The 20,412-nt window shown below is 41.2% G+C and overlaps 2 protein-coding genes across 5 annotated transcripts in view; one reads left to right on the forward strand and one right to left on the reverse strand.

Annotated features, from left to right (window-relative positions):
• atrx (ATRX chromatin remodeler) overlaps positions 1-16,111 on the reverse strand; it is a 34,841-nt gene extending 18,730 nt beyond the window's left edge. The window contains exons 1-21 of one of the 4 annotated variants that reach the window (XM_085292047.1): positions 15,886-16,111; positions 13,276-13,337; positions 13,130-13,179; positions 12,889-13,004; positions 12,722-12,802; positions 12,045-12,154; positions 11,867-11,934; positions 9,831-11,755; positions 8,609-8,681; positions 8,186-8,328; positions 7,920-8,084; positions 7,692-7,806; positions 7,501-7,600; positions 7,061-7,237; positions 5,331-5,472; positions 5,098-5,207; positions 4,717-4,863; positions 4,455-4,632; positions 3,956-4,093; positions 3,684-3,859; positions 3,473-3,590 (exon numbers count right to left, since the gene is read on the reverse strand). In XM_085292047.1, coding sequence (XP_085148173.1) covers positions 3,473-3,590; positions 3,684-3,859; positions 3,956-4,093; positions 4,455-4,632; positions 4,717-4,863; positions 5,098-5,207; positions 5,331-5,472; positions 7,061-7,237; positions 7,501-7,600; positions 7,692-7,806; positions 7,920-8,084; positions 8,186-8,328; positions 8,609-8,681; positions 9,831-11,755; positions 11,867-11,934; positions 12,045-12,154; positions 12,722-12,802; positions 12,889-13,004; positions 13,130-13,179; positions 13,276-13,337; positions 15,886-15,901 — 4,210 coding nt within the window. In that variant the 5' untranslated portion in view covers positions 15,902-16,111. Of the gene's footprint in view, positions 1-3,472; positions 3,591-3,683; positions 3,860-3,955; positions 4,094-4,454; positions 4,633-4,716; positions 4,864-5,097; positions 5,208-5,330; positions 5,473-7,060; positions 7,238-7,500; positions 7,601-7,691; positions 7,807-7,919; positions 8,085-8,185; positions 8,329-8,608; positions 8,682-9,830; positions 11,756-11,866; positions 11,935-12,044; positions 12,155-12,721; positions 12,803-12,888; positions 13,005-13,129; positions 13,180-13,275; positions 13,338-15,290; positions 15,426-15,881 lie in introns of those variants that run through there. The other 3 variants (XM_085292056.1, XM_085292065.1, XM_085292075.1) reach the window with 3 other exon arrangements.
• A 1,627-nt stretch (positions 16,112-17,738) lies between these two features.
• LOC146582145 (uncharacterized) lies at positions 17,739-19,115 on the forward strand. The gene is made up of 4 exons (XM_085248136.1): positions 17,739-17,981; positions 18,065-18,103; positions 18,254-18,358; positions 18,546-19,115. The coding sequence occupies exons 1-4, from the start codon at positions 17,841-17,843 to the stop codon at positions 18,669-18,671; spliced, it is 411 nt and encodes a 136-aa protein (XP_085104262.1). The 5' UTR covers positions 17,739-17,840; the 3' UTR covers positions 18,672-19,115.
• Positions 19,116-20,412: the final 1,297 nt, after the last annotated feature.

The following is a 20,412-nucleotide window of genomic DNA, read 5'->3' on the forward strand; positions in this document are numbered from 1 at the left end:
CACCTTTGTCAGTATTAAGCCTTTAAGCTGTAACCACACAGGGCTGAATGGCAGGAGAAGTAAGAGTGGCAGTCCATGGTGGTTCAAAATCTCCCATCTGCACTGACACTGTACCACCTCTTCCTTGGATCTTATCCCTCCTTCTGAAACCTCAGCATTATCATTCGCTTCTTTTTTCACATCTTCCTCTACCTTTTCCACCACTACTCCCTCTCTCCCTTGTATCCAATTCATCATCTTCCTTCCACACCCCGTGCCTCAACTCCACTGTCTAAAACGTGCATAAGTCTTTTAGTCGGAATAATTAAACAGTTTGTTACTGTCAGCAGATTAAACATGCATTTCTCCCCAGTAAATGAACTGCTCACAACTAGCCAGCCATAACAACAAATGAGCTTTGACTAACCAGTTTTGGACTCCTCCACAGTAAACAGATATGGAAGCTTCACACAGCTGAGGTAAACAGTAATTTGACAGTTAATACAGATTAATGCTGGCCGGAGTGTCAGAGGGGGATATAGCAAAATATTTAATTGGTACTCAGAGGTTGTTTTTTTTTTTTTTCCATAGTGAACAAGCTCTAAGCAATCCCAACTCATCTTAAAAAGGATTCAACTCAATTTTAAACCTACACACAACACTGAAAAAACAACAAAGCAAAAGGTCTGTGAAGGTTCTCAGTCATCCAGGTCATCATAGTCTAAGAAGCTTGGAAAGAAAAGCGTCTGGACTTCTTTAGGTTGCTTGAAGACATTTCACCTCTCATCCGAGAAGCTTCTTCAGTTCTAGGAACTGAATTCAAGAACGGAAGAACCTAGAACTGAAGAAGCTTCTCGGATGAGAGGTGAAACGTCTTCAAGCAACCTAAAGAAGTCCAGACGCTTTTCTTTCCAAGCTCCTTAGACAACAAAGCAAAAACAGCATTTGGAGTGAGACTCACATTTGAGCTCTAATTTTATCAATTATCCTCAAGACGCTTTTAAAAGTTGATTCGAGGTCAGCGCTCCACCCATCAGGCCTTTATAGTAAGAGTAGCCAGGGGGAAGTCGCTCCTGTCTAAAAGACACATGACAGCCTGCTGGGAGTTTGCCAAAAGGAACCTTAATGACTTTCATACAGTTAGAAGAAATATCGTCTTGTCTGACAAAACAAAGATTGAATTATTTGGTCACGATATCCAACAGCATGTATCGTGGAAACCACAATTCAGGAATGCCTCGTTGACACTGTTGTTACAGGTCAACACAGCGGTGGCTGACTGTGACAGTTTTTCAGTTACATAATGTGGGAGATTAGCTGGACAGACGCATAGAAAAAATGGATTTTAAAAAAAAAAGTCTAACTTTACTCTGAGATCCTGAGAGCTCTAAAGTGTCCACGTCAACAAGATAATGACCTAAAAGGTGCTGCCAGATAGATACAAAAGTGGCTTGGGTTGAGCTCTAAAATGTTTTCCAGAAACAATTCTGTTTTTGAACAGTTATGAAAAAGATTATCATCAGGAATATTGTGCTGCATTAGTTATTAATCTTTGACTTCTCTTCCACAGGCTGTATTTTATCCTGTCTTCCTCCCCTCAACCCCAACTGGTTATAGCAGACGGCTGCCCCACCCTAAGCTTGATTCTGCCAGAGGTTTTTCCTTCCCACTATTGTCAAGTGCTTGCGCATAGGGGGGTCGTCTGATTGTTGGAGTGTTTTCTCAATTATTTTAAGGTGCTTATCTTACAATATCAAGCTCCTCGAGTTGACTATTGCCGACATTTGGTACTATATGAATTAAATTTAACTCTTATTTGCTCTCGTCGTCTTATAGCATCATGTTTCCCCCTCTAATTCCTAAAAGGGCAAACTCCCTCACCATTTAGATCAAACTGAGCCAAGATGATAAAAATCGCCTCTGAGAGCTAGAGAGTACAGACATCAACGAAATACTCAAAGCATGCCCGGAGAGACCTGAAAATGGCTGTGCACATTATCGGCACATCAAACCTGGTTGAATTTTTTACATTTTTCTGCCAAGAAGGATGGGAGATCACTTTTAATATGATTTGAGGATGGCTCAGCTGCCAAGACTTCCTTCAACAACAAAGTACAAATGCAAAGGTCGGAATACTTGCAAATTAGCCATTTCATTATTTTTCTTACATTTACACAATACCCAAAGACCTGTTTTTGTTTGAACACGGTTGAGTATTGTGTGCAGACAGACAAGAAAATAAAATAAATTCGATCCATTTTAGATTAGTCTGAAAATGTGGAAAACGTGCAACGGCCTGAAAACTTTGCTTGATTTTGACTGTGCAGCGCATTTACAAAGTAATTGTACAGACAAAACTAAGCAATAAGTGCAAATCATTCTTCTCAAGGAATGAACACTGAAACCACAAAATCACAATAAAGCCGATGATTAATAGCTAATTCTTAGCCTTATAATCTGCTCCATCAGCTGCTTCCTAGAGCAAAAAGCAGTCGCTAAAACACTAACGTACCTATTCAGGATGCTGACCTGCACTGACCCCAAGACATCAGAAGTTAGTTCAAGTTTTACATAAGCAGTGGAATTAAAGGAGAGAGTATTTATGGCTATTCCCACCACAACCCGTGGTGGTCTTTAGTCTGAAGACACCACTTTAAAACACTAAATCCTCTGTCACAACATCAGCGCTGTGCACTGTGGACAACCCAGCCTAATGAGCCACAACACATACCAACAATCCCTCCAAACACTCCTGTTCTTAAATACCAGCCCTCCTGTTCTTTGCTTTTGGTGTAAAACCTCTGGCCCCTTCTCCCTAGAAATTTCTTTCCCTTCCCTTTATGCCCCACATCCCTCCCCTCTTACCCCACACCCTCACTCCCAGAGCTCTTCATTAGGAAGACGTGGGAAACTGGGCTTAAACCCTGCCTGCGGCACTGTGCCAGCTGCCACTCTTTTACACACACACACACACACACACACACACACTCAGAGGAAAAGTTCACTAAATGACTTACTGCAGAAAGACCCTCCATTTATCTAAAAACCTTGTCTGAGCAAATCCAGTAAGGAGAGCGCTTTCAAGAGAAACATAACTCCCGCAGTAGGATTTAACCTAGTCCTAGCCTATACATGTTTTCCAGTCGAATTCCCTAATTTTGTTTTAGTCTAAGCGTGGTCTAAATCTTTGTATGAGCAATCAGATCAGACTTGTCACTGGGAAAGCACTGCTAGCAGCCACAAGAGTCCCTGCTGTTTATAACCCCCAAAGATCCAAATAGTTTAAAGCAGTGGTTGTCAAACTGCACCATGGGCCCACACTGGTGAGGCAGAGAGCCACTGCAGCAGGGCGTGAATAACCATGGGAAAAATATGGGGAGTTAAATTAACACAATTTTAGTACCAAAGAGTTTTCCTCTAGTTGGGACTAAAACTTAGGGTTGTTGAACATCAACAAAGCAAAAAACAAACTGCACTAAAGCTTGGTTCTCACCTGTGAAGTGCTCCAGGTAGTATCTGTAAAGTTTAGCCTGGATTGGAGTCATTCTGACTGACAACACATACTCATGCTTGGGAGGTAGGAACTTGGTGAGTGCAGTGTAATCTTTTCTCTGTAGGAAAAGCAAATGCATTATTTAAGCAGGAAGTCAAAGGAGGCCTGAGAGAATCATTTCAAACACAAAAATGTTTTTTTAAATATATACCTGGACGCATCCAGCAAGCATCTCATAAAGAATGTGAGCTCTTTTCTTCATGACCCGGACATCTTGTAGGGTGGAGTCAGCACACTGACCGTTCTGGATGGGGTTAATAAAGCGGTTCCTAAACTCCTTAACTGAACCAAGCAGGTTTTCCTTAATGAAGTTCACCATGCAGTGGTCTGGTAAGGAGACAAAAGTCAGAAAAGTTATTTTTAAAAAGTAAACAAAAATCATCCATATAAATGATTCACATGGATGATAGCAGGAAGTCTCACATTCAATAAGGTTATTTTGCAGCGGCGTTCCAGTCAGCACAATCCTCCTCCTCGTCCTGATAGAGTTCATCGCTTTGGACACAGCAGAGGCCTCATTCTTCAAGATGTGGCCTTCATCACAGATCACCAAGTCTGGCCCTAGTAAAAATGAACACAAGGATAATTTTAATGCAGCCAATTTCAGATCAGGTCACACCGCTGGAATGGCACGCACATCGAAAAAAAAAAAGGGGTTTACCAGTAACAGGCTCAGATGTAAACAAAAGAAAATGAAAACAGTTTGGCTAATTTGGTACATGTGGCCACATTAGAACAGCTAACGTGCAAAAAACAACCCCAGGACTGAGTCTACATTCAGCCAGAGATGTACTCACTTAAAGTGAATGTTTGTTTTAGCTTATATCAGTTTAAAAAAGGATCATTTGGACCACAAGATTGATTTTTAGGAGCACCGAAAGATAACCTAAGTCCATAACATGTAACGTAAAAATCACTCTACCTGGATCTACCAGAGTCTTCTGAAAAGTCTCTTTGAGCTTCTTGCTCTTGATGTTCCTGCCCTGCGTCAGGTTTCGGTACATTTCGTAGCCCATGATCATAACGCCGCCCATCTCCTGCCATCGCTGAAGAGCGTACGCTCGCTCCTGTGGCCTCTTCACTGTAGCCAGCTCAGTTACCTGTTGAGCACACCAAAGGTAAATATGCTAAGCAACGCACTGGAAACAGAAAAGGCTTGAAAGGTCACAAGGGCAACCCATTACCTCTAAACTCTCTTCATCCTTCATTCCTTCTTGCCACTTTTCAAATTCATTGAGCCAGTTCAGGACAGTGTTCAGAGGGCAAACCACCAGTGCTGTGCTGAAATCGAGCTTCTCACAAAGCAGCAACGTGTGAAGAAATGTCACCACCTACAGGACAAAACGAGTCAAATGTTGCACCAACAGCACAGAGCTTTGGAACATTTTTATCAGACTGCCTTTTAATATAAGCACTGATTTTGACAACTGCTTCTCTGTGCTGTTCTAAAGTTCCACAGGAGGTCATTTCTGTACGTTTGGGGCAGCTAAAAACATTGCATTACACAACTGGTGTAGTTTGTACAAGAGTGAAAATGAACAGACAATATAAGGCAAGTAACTCACTTGCAGAGTCTTTCCCAGGCCCATACAGTGGGCAAGGATGCAGCCAGAGCCAGAAGACTTCTCAATTTTTTTCACCGATTCACAGCAGCAGTCCCATATAAACTGCACTCCTGACAGGGACACAAAACACACACGATAGGAAACATCAGTGCCGAGCACCTCAGGCTTGCTTTGCTTTTTTTTTTTTCTCCAGCTCCTACCGGTTCAAAATTCTTTGTGCATTGTGTCCTTACCATCAACCTGGTGAGGTTTGAGCTTTGTCACCAGGTTCCTGTGCACCTGCACCAGAGGCTCTTTGGTTTCTTCGTCCTCGTCCAGCACCAGCTTGGTAGTGATGGGGCAGACAACCTGGGAAGACTCCTCCACCACAATCACCTGCAAAATGAAGAAGAGCCAAAAAGATTATTTTAATTCTAAAATCTGGAAATAACGTCTTAAGTAAAAGAAATATATCACTAATTCTTCCAGTATGTTAAAATTCTCACTTTGTATCTCCAACAAAATACCTCGCTCTCTTTACGTCTGTGTATGTGAAGGAAGCCCGTTTAGGCTAATGCATGGTCAATTTCACAAATTAAAAGAAAAATCCATCATGCACTTTTGGCAATTCTGACTAAACCATGGCGCATTTTATTCATTTTAATAAAAAAAATAAAGTACTTACGGAAACACCCTGCTGCTCGTTACACTTTCATTTTCTAAAAATGTCCTTTAAATGTATTTAACAGCAGAGCTACCCCTGAATTATGAGCACATGGCTGACTTTTTACATGGGTCGTTAATATTGGCAAACAATGTAGCCACCACAACTGGCACTTTGTATGCTGGATACATACAGGCTGTTATGAAACCATGCTAACGCTAATGCTAACACAACCACCAATAATACAACAGGGAGATAATAGAGAACAAGAAACAAAAATGGAGACAGCTGTGAAGCATGTTGTGGTTCTGTGTGGCCCTCGTCTCCCCAACATCTGCTTCTCTCCAGTAAATGTTTGATTTGGACCAGCAGCCTCAACCCACTTACTTTGGCAGTACTGCTCCCAGAGGCAGCCATCAGCGGACTGCTATGGGCTTCTTTTAGATGAAGGTTTAAAAGAAAGAAAAAAAAAATGTGCCACTGCAGGCAAAAGAGGATGAGCAGAGTGGTTCAAAGGCCACAGCTGCCAGAGAGTCCTGGTACAAACACCAGGAACATTTTACATCATATGCAGGAGTTACAGGACAAGTTCTCAAATGTCATGCACCACAAAAAAGTCTAGCCCATACACTATAGATCCCAATAACAAAAATGTTATCACAATTAAATTTGTGACTGGTCCACATGGCAGTTTAGCAAATCCCTTTATTGTAATTCTTAATTTCTCTACCAAAAAAAACAAAAAAACATATCCATTCAACTTGATTTCACTCTGGATTTTTCTTTATTCGTAGCCATTTACCACCCACAATGCAGCAGCATTCCCACCACTGAGAACCAACTCAAAATCAGCAGGATGAGTTCTAACCTACCAGGATTTGTGCCAAGTTTAAATTTGTAGTAATAGGGAGATTGGTCAGGAAATGTGTTATTGGCCTATTAAACATAAATTTGCATTGGCATACACACCAACCATCAAAGTCCAGGATCCCTGTTAGTTTCACACCAGTGTATTTCACAAGCTAGTTGACAGCCCATCTTTTCACACTAACCTTTCTGAATCTTTGATTCATATATTTGTTTTATGGTAATTACTATAACTTCCAAAGCAGACTCTCCAACTGCTTGATCTGAAAAACTTAAGACACATGATTTGATTTAGCATAAAGTTCAAATAATGAAACGTACTGCTCATCATTAGATCCTCTTACAACTAATATTCACTGGAAACTCTTCATTTTCTTTCCACTTCCTACAACAGCTCAGGGCTTTGAATATCGAGTCTATACTCCTGATAACAGCCGCACATTTCATCTTTACCTCTCGAAGTTTCTCCCTGAGTGCCTCTCTCTCTGCTATGCGCTTCCTCCTCTCCTCCTCTTCTTTCAGAGCATCCCTCGTCTCCGTCCGCAGCTTGTCATCCTTCAGGATTTTGCGGATCTTCTTTCGGCCTTTGCGTCCTTCTCCATCTTGGTCCTCCCCGCCCTCCTCTCCACTCTGTGGAAATGAACATCAAGTTCAGCCCTCTGATGTTCAGCCCTTAGGCTACGATCAGTAGCTGAGCAGCCCCATGATTGGTTTGTGGCCTCAATAATCCCCACAACACACTCCAGGGTAAGTTGAAATAACATTTTAAGTGTCGTGCATGACTTGACTTGGTAAATTTCACGTGGCTCCATTTCCTCTACCTAGTAATCCTACTATGAAAAAAGAAGCTTTGGGACAGTTTAGGAGCACCAAGTGCACTGCATTTAAAACACCTTCTCATTGCTTGAAGAAGAATCCTGAACTTTGATCCTGCGTCGCTTCTTCTTCTGAGCATAACTTCTCTGTTTTTCATCATCCTTCTTCTTCGCAGCTCTGCAGGAATAAAAAGAACAATACTAGATTTGTCCGGATCCACCGGCAGTGAAATAAGTCACCACCACTGGTTGGAGTTCTTTCCTCTCACCTGGTCTTTCGACGCTTGTCTTCATTGTCTGAGTCGCTAACTACCTCACTCTCGGCCGACTCGCCACTGGACTCTGACTTTTCAAAGTCTGAGTCTGCAGAGTCATCGCTGTCCACTGAAATGCAAATAAAAAAACAAAACGAAAACCTGTCATCTAACAGCTTCTTCAAATATTTTAACCTCAAGTAGGACGTGGCACAGAGACTGAATTATAATTTCAGAACAAACCTTTCCGTCCTGACTTCTTTTTGCCCTTCTTCTTCTCTTTCCCAGCAGCCTTCTCCTCTCCTGATTCACCCTCACTCAGTGAGAGTTTATGACGAAGCAGTTTATGGCGTCTGCCACTCTTCTTCACTTCGACATCAGAGCCAGAGTCTTCTGTATCCTCATCATCTTCATGGAAAGAAAAATTTGTTTTGAAAATGTTCATGAAGATGAGTATTATTAAAAAAAAAAATAAAATAAAATCCTAGGATTATTTAACAAATTTCTACCTTGCTGTTCGTCTTCTTCATTTTCTTTTTTAACTTTCTTGGAGGACTTCTCCTCCTTTTCTGCCTCTTCATTGTCAGAGGAGCTCTCTGCTCCCGAGGAGTAGTTCGATTTTATTTGGGCAAGAAGCATTTTCTTTGCAATCCTGCAGGTAAAGAGAAATAAAATCATAAAAACCTGATTTTACAAAAACATTCTAGCCCCCCAAAAAATGAACAAACAAATACAACATTTGTGTGGAACCTTGTAAAGTTAGTGCAATATAATATAAATCAGAGCATTCGAACACCAGTTTCTCCTTTGAGATTGTTTCAATGCAGCTGTTCGATCTGCTAACGCTAAACCTCGCGTTTCACTGTTGGGACTGAATGATGTTGATACCCACTTGATGCCTAGTTGGAAGAATCAATTTCTTTTACAAGTACCTGTTCTCAGGATCGTCGTCATCATCGTCGTCACAAATCCCAGTAATTCCCTCTTTAGTGTCCACTTCATCTCCTGTACAAAACACCACACATTATAGCAAACCTCTCCGACATTTAAACAGATCAAAGACATTATCAATATAAAAAATTGCTAAATTAGAATGATTCCTTCACAATTTTCTTTTATATTGCCATGAACTTGTAGATGACTTTAATAAGAATAAAGAGAGTAATCAAAATTATCGCATGTATATGGAAGTATAATACAGAGTTTGAACAGAAGTCAGGGCTAAATGTCGCAATTATTTAGGTTACTACAGCTGGTCAGTTCCAGTAAGAAATAAATTGCTGATATGAATCATTCTGGCTGAGGAGATATAAACTGGAGATATCTTTAAGAGGAACTGCCTTGGGTCAAAGCTGTTGACTTTGATGGTAATAGCTCAAAAAGATGCTGTTGTTTTCGCTGTGGTTAAAGATTAAATGTTAAAGTAGTTTTCCATACACACGTGTAGCTAACTGAAGGCCATGCAGGTCATTACAAGAAAAGTTTAACACATCTCTGTCCTCCTGAAGCGCATTCATCAGCACATTTCATTTATTTAATTCATGTTATAAAACTTCCAGGTAGGGCTGCTCAATTAATCGAATTTTAATCTAAATTACGATCTGGGCTTTCAACGATCATTAAAAATGACCTCCCTCGTGCTTTACTCTCGCGCTGCTCCGTGTGGCAAATCGAGCGCACCTCTCTGTGTTTCGAACACATCACGCGTCACAACAATTAAGAGGACCCGAGGGAAGCTCGGAAAGCTAAGCAGAAGTTATTTCGAGAGGAGAGTGACTGCCGTTGGTTGAAAAGAGAGGTTAAAAAAAACCCTTCAGTGGTGTGGAAACATGGGTTCGCTGAGTCAGACGTGGATCAAGTAGACAGTGTGTAAACTTTGCTACTGTGTCGTAGCTGCACCACAGAGCAAAACTGCAAAGTTCACTAAGTATAGATGTTTACATTTTTCATTTATTTTTTTATATTGCTAACATTTGCACTGTTATCAGTATTTGCACACTATTTTATATTATTTTTTGACAATCTTTAAAGCCATTATTCAACACATTGTTATTGTTAAATAAATATCGTCAAATAATCGAGATCTCAATTTCAGTGAAAATAATCGTGATTATCATTTTTGCCATAATCGAGCAGCCCTACTTCCAGGTGTACCTGAGGATTGAATAAAGGCTGCACTGCCTGCCAAAACGTTATCCTCCACAATAGGTTTGATCTTTTGCTCGTCGCTGTCCTCCCCAGAGGCACCTTCAGCCTCCTCTTCCTCATCACTAGAGGTCAACTGTAGCTTTGAGGATGTTCCAGAGCCCTTTCCCTTGCACTTCTTTTCATAGGACCTCTTCGGCTTCGTCTCAGGTGAGTTTTTGCTTTCTTCTTTTGTGTCATCCTGCTTCTTTACACGGGTAGATCTCCTCCTCGCTACACGCGCTTTACTGTCCTTCTCCTCAGAGTCCGAGTCTGAGGAGTCTGAGCCGTTCCGTTTCTTCTTCTTGGAAGTCTTCTTACCTTTACTTGCTAGGTCTGAATCGGAGCTTACAGACTTCCTTTTGCGTTTGGACAATTTCTCTGCGTCTTCTGTGGATGGCTTTAGTTTGCGCGAATGCTTTTTAGAATTGGCGCTTCCCTCATCAGTGCTGTCGCCTGCTGCGGCTTTTTCCTTCAGTACATCAGGAACTTCATCCGAATCAGAGTCAGCTGTCTTTTTATCAGAAGCCTTGGCCTGTTTCTCGTCTTCCTTTTTAGTGCTCCTGGATTTCTTGGAAGACTTGACCTTGTCTTTGTGATCTTCCTCTGACTCTGAATCCGAGTCAGAGGACACATTCTTGTCCTTATTCTCAGTCTGCTTTCTCAAAGGAGTAGTCTTCACTCTGCTAGAGCGACGGCTGGGCGGTGGGCTCTTGGTTCCATCTACTTCATCAGAAGCAGCATTTTCTTCCTCCTCGCATTCTTGTTCAGACTTTTTTGACACCTCGCCGCCCTTTTCCTTGTTTTTGGACCTGGATGACCTTGACCCACGCGTTGTAACAACTGGGACAGGAGTCAGTTTCACTATAAGGTTCTTTACCTTAGGCTGGGGCTGAGTGTCTGCTGGGTTTCCATTAGACTGTGACTCGGCATCGGTGACCGAGGTTGTGTCAGCCTGTGACAGCATTGTAGAATCTGCAAGACTCTCCACCATCTGAAAAAGCTCTTCAGGAACCGAAGGCGGCACAGACATAATATCATGATCTAAGGACATTTCACCAGCAGACACCAGCCCATCTTCACAAACTTCTTTTTTAACTGTCCTTTCGGTTGCGTCAGTTTCTGTTTGGTGCTCTTTCATTTCACTCTGTTCTGACACCTGATCTTTTACCACATCCTGCTCCTGAAGCGTCTCCTCATCTGCCTCTTTAGGTGGATCGCTCTCACACACCGAATCTGCAGTGTTGTCCATGGTATCATTTTCTGCAACTGCCTCAACATTAGTGCTTTTTCTAACAACGTGCTGGCCTTCATTGCCATTCTGCAACTCCATGTTTCTAAACTCAGGCTCCAAAGCCTCCTCTAAAGCACTGTGAGCTTTTCTCAAATCAGAAAGCACGGCCTTAAAGGCTTTCAAATGCCGATACCTGATAGATCTATCTCCCTGGTCCTCGGCTTCCTGTTGAATGAACTGAATGAAAGTATTGTTCAACCCAGTTGTAGTTTCAACAAGCTTTTTTGCTTTCTTTACAAGTTCTTTTGGTATGTGCAGTTTTCTGTAGGAGAATGTCATGGTCCCCGAGTCTTCTGTGTGTTCTTTTCCATTGACGACTGCTTTGTGCTCTTTGGCTGCTTTGTTCTTATGCTTCTTGCTCTCACGTTCCTCCGTCTTCTCCGTTTTCTTTTGCTTAAGCTGCTGTTTCTCCATGACGCGACTGCATTTGGAGACCAGATCCTGGAGGGGCTCTGATCTGCAGACATAACAGTGCCACTTTGAGTTCTCATCAGTAATCCCTGACAGCTCCTTCCTGCCCAGGTTGCGCAGAATGCACTTCTTGCAAAAGGCGTTGTTGCAGTAGTCACAGCAGATGAGTTTGCCGCCTTCAGCACACCACCTGGAGAAAAAATATTTAACATGGTTTGAGGGCAAATAGCAAATGAGGTCCTCAAAAACTCCTCCAAACATTACTTTAAAAGAAATTCACTGTTTTATTAGTGTAGTGTACCTGCACTGCTCATCCATCCCATCAGAGTCTCTGCTGATGTCATCACTTGTATAGTATTTGTAGCATGACTGGAGGAAGAGGAAAGAACGTAAATATTTAAAAAAAAAAAATAGTGAAAATGGTAGAACTTGTAATAATATGATGAAAATATGTGAAATGTCCATCTCAGAGTCTCTACCTTGCAAATAAGTACTTTGAGCACAGGATGAACAAACACAGAGTTACGCTGGAACTGGTTCACTTGTTTTCCACAGGCAGTGCAGTTTACCTTCTTCTGCAGGGCATCATCTACAGCAAGAAGGAAGAAAAAAAAAAAAAACATGACTTTCACAATCCACTTCATTTACTTTAAAATCTTATCCAGGTTCACTTTCAACAGTCAACATGACAAATCTGTCTCCCCCCCCCACGCACGTTAAAAAAAGTCAGCATTCTTTTAGCGGCTGTCCAAGCATATATTAATGTTTTCCTCTGTCTGAGAGAATGACAGAATTCCAATGCCCTCACCCTTACTTTAAAAGTTTAGTTGCCTCTAACCAGTTAAATTACTGTCTCCAGTTATTTAAATGCAAGCTAGGCAGATCTCATGGTAGTTTGAGGTCACGTGCCTGCACTCTGTGGACTGCAGCTGGCAACAGGAGAATCAGGTCTACTATTGCCAGCTGCACTTTTGGAGTACGAGTCAATCCACTAGACGAGGAACTCACTGAAGAAGCAGCTGATTCCTATCACCTTATTTATTGTCACAATGTACGTTTACTTTTACACCTCTTTTTGTACCACACCTGCCAAAAATCAGATTTAATTCTGTAAGAAACACTGTAAACACACATTTTTAATCAGAAATATAATTACCTGTTTTTTTCTGTTTGAAATCCACTCTGAGCTTCATAGCACCTTTGTTTTCATTCCCAGCTGGCCTCATCACTAAAGTGCCTGAAGAACAAAACAGCTCCGTTTGCAACCCAGACATCCACGACATCTTGAATAAAAATTCAGAAATACCTTCGTACAGTTCATACCTTTAGAAACACTCCCCGTGTTATTGTCTGAAGGATTGTCAGAAGTGGCACCTTCACTTTCAGCCGAGGACTCGGATCCATTCTGGTCCGTGTGCTTAGCTACAGAGGTGGGCTTCCTGCAATAAGTCAGGGAATCAACTTTAACATTTCAATCTGCATCATCTCTGCGAGCTATTTTGACCGCATACAAGTGCATAAGCAACAACAAAAGGCTGACACATTTAAGAAATCTGCTCCGCACCTCTTGTTGCGAGAAGAGGAGGGCTTCATAGTTTCTGCTGAGCTACCAGGCTGGCAACGATATAAAATGTGTTTTAATTGCTTGAGAATGAACAAGTTTCAAACATTTAAAAAGTCTAAAACAAACAAACAAAGTGGTGAACTTACCTCCTCTTCCTTTTCCACCATTTGGTCTAGGTGTGATTCTGAAGCAGCCAGACTCATTTTACCTGAAAAAACATTTACAAAAAAAGTTTGCATTCTGGTACCATATTACATCTGACAGAACAGTCAGAAACTAGAGGGAAAAACACATTTAAAAAAGTACAGCTACATGCATTTACTGTATGAATCTATGTTCACATTCTGCATTTAAACTGAGCTTTTGTCTTTAATTTCAATCTAAACAGTTCATATCTTCTATTGTACCATGGTGCTCTGCTCTGTATAAAGCCCAAGGCTACGTTCACACGTACACGGGTATTTTTGAAAACGGAGATTTTCCGTTTTCGTTTTAAAAAATAATCCCGTCCACACGTAAACGCAGAAATGAAGGAAAACGCTGCTAGGAACATGCCAAAGCAACAGGTGGCAATATTTTCCTTACCGTGTAGAAATGAAGCCTCGGTGGGAAATAGTAAACAAGGATGGGGCATAGAAGCAGAACCGAGTTGTATGTGTGGAGGGACAGTAACTGTGTGTATATGTAAACATTTAAACACTGCAGAGAGTACAATTAACAGTAACAGTATTGTAGAAATTCATTTCACCGAAACAATAACGTGGCGCACAGTGTGATGTCAAAAAAGGCGCACACCTTGGACGCTGCGTTTTCTGCGTTTTTCTCGTCCACACCTAAATGCAAAAACGGAGTTTTCAAAAATATCCACCCTGGCCGGAGTTTTTAAAAATCTCCGTTTTCAGTGACCGAAAACGCCGTTTACGTGTGGAAGAAAGGTGCAAACGCATCGAAAAATCTGCGTTTTCAAAAATACCCGGGTACGTGTGGACGTAGCCCAAGACCAACAGCATATCACTACTATAAATATAGAATAACAAGAATATCAACAGCAGCAGACAAAATTATGATACAAAAGACAAACACATTAAATTTTTCTTTAAGGTAAGGTGTCCAGCCCATTGGATGGCTTCAGAAAATATAAAGGAGGGCAAGAATTTTGGACTTTGATTCTGACGTTCCTGCTTAAGGTGACAAAAAAAAAGAAATAACTAAATGTTTTTGCATCTGTCCCAATTTTATAGCTATTGAGAGTTATATCTTGAATAAACTGGAGTTAATTGCATTGTGGTGCTCAAAGTGCCAAAACACCAAAATATGGTCTGTTTACTTCTTTTTTTTTTCTCCTTTTTTTAAGGATAGTCCCACTCCTTGTTTTACAGTAGTTACTATTTCTTCCCTTCCCCCCCCCACTGTGCATCTACTATGATGAGAGGCTCCAGCTCTTCACACTGTGACAGGATGTACTCTTTCATGTCCTTCAGGTGAAATGTAACGGTTGCTAGGTCTATGCTTTCTGTGGTTGGCGGATGTAGACAAGTACAACAGGAAAAATAAATAGTTCCCACATAAAGCCACTCGCAACAGAGCTTTTCTTTTAATAACTATGGGGTTATTCTTCATGAGTGTATTGAGTGAGGCTTTAAGAAAGGGGAAAGTGGCATTTAGCTTTATGATATTCAGAAAAGGGCCGATGTCTCCAAAAGTGCGCAACTCAGACCAAAACAATCTGTATTTGCTTGATAGGCCAACTGTTTCTCTTACGGCGATTTTATTTATATATTATTTCCAATACACCACAGCATGAAAACAAAGCTATGCCAACATTTATGTGCACAGTCTTCCGTAAACAAACTCCGACAAAACTGAACTAAATGCAGCTAAATGAGCTCCTGATGACAACAAAAGCCAAACCGCAGGTTTTGCGAGTCCGCACAATCACGTAATTAAATATACCGCTGTGACCTACATGTTTTATAGGCACATCTTTGGAGCATGCCGCTCTGCAGACAGAGCCGCTGCTGTTTATTTTGCCCCTTTTGCGTCATCATAACGTGCTGATTAGATGCTACGAGATGTGGTGAACAATCACCCGGGCTTGCTAGCAGCAGCCGGCCGTACAATTCTTACTCAGTTCTTCCGCGGGAGAAAGAAAAGAGCCCACCTATCTGTATTTGCAGCTTCTTTATCCTCACCGAAGTCTTTCCGGGTTTTGACAAGTCACAAAGTGTCGACTATCAGGGATGCCAAGTTCAGCTCTGGTAATATTAGCCCGTTTACTTCTTTTCACTGCCCCCGTGTTGCCCTGGCAACCTTGCAGTCTCGGCCGTTCACACAAGCTCCAGTGCATGGGCATGCACCGCTGCATGCACAGGCCTTTTTCTCCCTGTGACGATGCCATGACACCAACCCGCGCGCTACCCGCAGACTGGCACTGCCTCGTATAGCATCCCGGCTAGCAACATTTAGCTGGCTCCAATTAACACAACGAAAACTACCACTCAATAAAAAAAATCAATCACATTTAGGATTTTGATCACTTTGACAAACATCCATGTATGCGCATGTGTGCGTCTGAATAAGCGTGTGCGCAAACTTGAGCATTACCGGCCGCGCAGCTAACGGCTGCAACCAAGCTAGCCTAGCTTGCTAACTAGCAAATAGGCTCCTATGGCCCGGCTCGCCGCTAGCGAAGGCAAGCACGGCAATCAATGCAAAACTGACTTGTCTAAACAAACAAGACAAGTGTTCGTACCTACTTCTCGCCGTCGTCATTTCTTGACTGACAAACACGGGTTTTGTCTTTGGCCCAGGCAGCCCAGCTCAGTCGAGCATACAGATTTTCACTAGTGTTAAAGCAAGAAGAAGCAAGAGAAAACCGAAACAACTCCGGTCAGTGGAGACAAAGCAGGGGGACCATCTTGCCGGATGGCTGTGGACGCAGTAAAATGGCGCATCTAGCCTCAATCCTGTGCGGATTCCTATTGGCTGACAGGCTCGTGAGCTTTGGCGCTCTGAATGGTCCAGGCTCTCCGGAGCTGATTGATCCTCCGAGCGAAAGCAAACATTTCCTCCATAAAAAACAAGAGCGGCAGCTGCTTTTGCTGCTGCTCCTGGCTGGGTTGTCATTCCTGTTGAAGCCTATTTACTGATAAAGGTGTACAGCACACAATTTCTATACATCTTTCTCGAGGACGACAGTTCAAGTAAATAAACATGTAGGATCTAAATACACATACCATTGTAAACCTCAAAAGTTTACAATGGAAAGATAATATAAGGCATGTAGCTACAAAAAAGGTGGAAACCACTGTTTAATCTTCAGCAGTAGAACTGACAACTTATATATTATAAAGACATATGACACAATGTTAGAATGTGACAATGTACTAAGTTGAGCTTTACAAGCATCTAATGGTTTAAGTAAATAAACATGACTGTGTTGCACATTTGGTGCAGTCTGTCCTGTTTGACTGTTTAACCATTTATAACCAAGATTCATGCAGACCTTATGGACTCATTTTGAAATCTTGGCTTGGTAAAATCACTGAATAATTCTCATCTTTCAGGAACTACTTGAATGGTTGAGGAGCAAAGTATTGTGAAGTGCACGTGATTGTTTTGTTTCTGTGTTCAGACAGCAGCAGCTTGTGAATGCCTACTGCAATACACTGAATATCCTTAAAGCTGAGTTACTTAACAATACCTAAAGGTGGGGCCCTTTCTCAAAGGATGTCAGCCTCTCCGGTGCAAGGGCACAGCAATAACGAGTAGAAGTGTATAAATGTAAGCGTATTTAAACTGCAAAAAGGTGTGTGCTCGAGCTTCAGCATATATAAAAAAAACATCACATAATAAACCAAAAATGTTGCAGCTATCTCTCAGCTGCACTGGGTGTGATTGGTGGAGGCTGTGACTAATTCTACTAATTCGAGTATTTTTGGCTTACTGTTAATGAAAGCTAAACGCTGTATTAGTTGTAACTAACTTTTAACTAAATAGTTTTAAATAAATAATAATTTAGTTAAAACGAATACAGTAATACACTACTACTGTTGTGTCTAATAATGACATAATTGGAGAGAGGGGAGCAGGGTGTGTGTGTGTCTGTGTGCGTGGGTGAATAAGGGTGTGTGGGGGGGATTACTATACAGAGTAAAACTGACATTAGGGCTATTAGGAGTTTTCTCTATCAGTCACATTTTCCTCTTCCTAATGTGTGTGGGATTGGCTTAAGTTGAAATCTTGACTCAAAATATTTCCCATGTGCCTACACATTACACACCACAGTCTGATATGTCACACATTAATGGCTAGACACTAATACTAATAAAAATACTAATAAATGTTAGTAATGCCACTTGCTACCACACGCAAACTCTGCTTGTACATTTAAAGTGCGATAAGTCAAAGTCCCAGTGGTGAAAGTAAAGGGCGCACCAAAGCTGCAGTCTCTGTGGTAAAAATATACCTTAAGGTGTGAATATGGGGGGGTTAGGTTCTTGATTAAACTTTTCAGGAAAGGTAACTTCTTAGTAATCGATGGAGTTCAACTAGTGGAACATGTAATAATCATCACGCCTTATTTGGTGCTTTCCCCCTGTGACGTGGTCATGGGTGAGTTGTATAAGTACCAACAGTAGTAAGACTATCTAGGGAATTTACCTTATTCTACTCAAGCTGACACTTCTAGCTCCGGAGCTCTTTGAAAGACATGAAGAACTTTGGTATTGAGTGTCTTACACTGTTGATGATAGCTGTGATGGTCTATGCAGCACCAATCAACCCGTGTGAAGACAAAAGGCTGAAGCTGAAGCAAATTAGAGAACATGCCAACGTGGCATTAAAAGATCATGTAAGTAAACTTTATGTTTCTCTGTTAGTACGCCATATATTCTTTGTTGATATACTCACATTTTTATCTAATTATCCTTGCAGCTGCCTGACTTCAATGTGCCTAAGATAGAAAAATGTGTGGTAAGTTGAAAATGTTTCATATTTTACTCTTCACGGTGTTCTTTGACCTATATAACAGACAGCGGTTACCACGCGTTTGTTATGTTATGTCATTCAGTTTCATCTCCAGCATGTTGGGCACCGTTGCTTATCACTGTTTTCTCTTTGCAGGAAAAATTCTTCTGCTTAGCTGACAAGGCGCTGAACAAATCTCTGGAAAACAATTCAAATCAGAATCTGGCAACACTTGAGCATTCCCTGCGTGTGTACAGCAAGGTAAAGATGCATATTTCTTTCAATGCATTTGTATGGCAGTAATTCAAAAAACTGACTGTGTTTTAGTAATTAACACAGCAAATCGCTGATGTGGTGATAAAAGATTTGTGTGTGTGTGTGTGTTTAGTTCTGTCTTCAACTAAATTTAATGTTCGAAACATAACTGGTAAACCTGATTTTGTTGCAGGATGAAAACTGTCACCTGCACACGCAAAACCAATATAATATAAAAGACTTTCTGGAGAAAATTGTGCATTGTGTTGACGTCGCCTTGAACAACAAGAGCATCATATGTCCACATCATATTAAATGAAGAGTTATCCCCAAGTTTATTGCAACTGTAAATATATTTATGGACTTATTTAATGACATATTTATTACTTTTTTCACGTTTTCTATTTATATACAAATAAATTAAAACAAAAAGGAGCACTTGTCATTACTTTGATTTTTACACCTATTGATGTGTGTTTGTGTATTTATTACTCATTACTGCCATCAGTGTGTAACGTTTATGGGATAATTATGAACTTCAGCCAGGCATGTTAATGATTTAGACATGTGATCACTGGATTTATAGCCTATCTTTATCTCTTTATTTAAAATTAATGTGTGCATCAGTCACATGCTTCTTACCAATATAAATGATTAAATTATTAAATGTTTTTTAAAACATGTCATTCATAAATAAACAAACAGGGCCTGCCTGAGTAGAGCGTAGGCTTCTTTGTCTGCCTGAGAAAGCGGTCTGTTGATGGTGACCACTTCCCACGCAGGAAAGCAGAAACAGCCCATTTGTAGCACCTCATCCCTCTTTGAGCCACCTCTCTGCAGGGCAACCCCCGGTTCATTTACTGACACAAATACCAGACTTTCACAGTTTGAAAGTCAATAAATAGATGACAATGACTCGGCTATGTGACCCGTTTCACATCACCATGAGGCGCCAGTTGTAACTTTTGATTTGATGCAGTGAATGATGCCTGCCTCTGTGGTTTCCAGCAGGATGTCACACAGATAGCAAGCCCTGCTGCATGGCTGCAATGTAGATCGAGGTTAAACTGGGACGAGCCGGAACCTTCGACTAGTGAGTGAATGTTGAAATCTGCTGTTACATACAAAATGCTTTCTGGCGAGTTAATTTCCTTTGCGCTGAAGCCTAGCGTTGCTTCCAGCTGACGGCATGGCGATAACTCCTCCATCAAATTCAAAAGCAGTGTGCACATCCTTTTATCCCTTTCATCCCCGCTTTGCCCGATGATGTGCAGATTTTTAAGTCAGACAGTGGATCTGTACATGTGTCCCTGAAGTTATTTCATATTAAGAAATGACCTGAAAACAAATTGAATCACTGGAATTTTGTGCTATTGAAATATGGTATTTTAATGGTATTAAAATATGTGGAAATTTAGTGCAGTTTACACTAATGGACTATACTGGACTAGTGTAGAGCAGGATGTGGTGTTTAAGATCACTTTTTGATTAGATCTGTGGTTCTCAAACTGTGGGGCGGACCCCACTGCAAGTGCACTGACAACCATCTATAAATATGATGTAAAAATAATGTGAATAAATATGATTTATTTCTACAAGGAAACATGAGAGTTTGCTGATTCAGTTGCACTGATGACTTTCAGCTTTAAGTCTAAAACAAATTCTCTTATTTTTAATAAGATAGCCGATCATTGTTAGGTGTTGTAGCAAACCTTTTCGGCTTCTGAAATGGGGCGTGTAGTTTTACTCATAAGATTGTACCTTTGATACTGCCTGTGAGCTGGTAAGGAGCTGTGACAGCACATGAAATGCTGAATTCAGACGGTTAAATCCACAAAGAGCAGTAAACCTCAAGGCTGACAACAGAACAGATCAGCTGATCACAGCCTGCACAAAGAATACAAAAGATTCTCACAAATGAAGTTATCGATGGACCATTGTGCTGGGAATGCTCATGCAGATGATCAGGCGTGTGTAACATGTCCGATCATCTTTCATGTGTGGTGCCATCATGAAAAGAGGGATCAAGATCACTTCCACCTGTATTCTGGTTTGTCCCA

Source organism: Mchenga conophoros, linkage group LG2 (assembly GCF_057382185.1).
Source record: "Mchenga conophoros isolate Kocher_MC1m ecotype Shallow Benthic linkage group LG2, M_conophoros_male_GT1.1, whole genome shotgun sequence".
Lineage (NCBI taxonomy): Eukaryota > Metazoa > Chordata > Actinopteri > Cichliformes > Cichlidae > Mchenga > Mchenga conophoros.

Excerpts from the sequence above, each read along its gene's own strand:
- LOC146582145 (XM_085248136.1), top strand. The coding sequence starts at position 17,841 with ATGAAGAACTTTGGTATTGAGTGTCTTACACTGTTGATGATAGCTGTG. Across the intron at positions 17,982-18,064 it reads ACGTGGCATTAAAAGATCAT|CTGCCTGACTTCAATGTGCC; the intron begins GTAAGTAAACTT and ends TTATCCTTGCAG. Across the intron at positions 18,104-18,253 it reads CTAAGATAGAAAAATGTGTG|GAAAAATTCTTCTGCTTAGC; the intron begins GTAAGTTGAAAA and ends TTCTCTTTGCAG.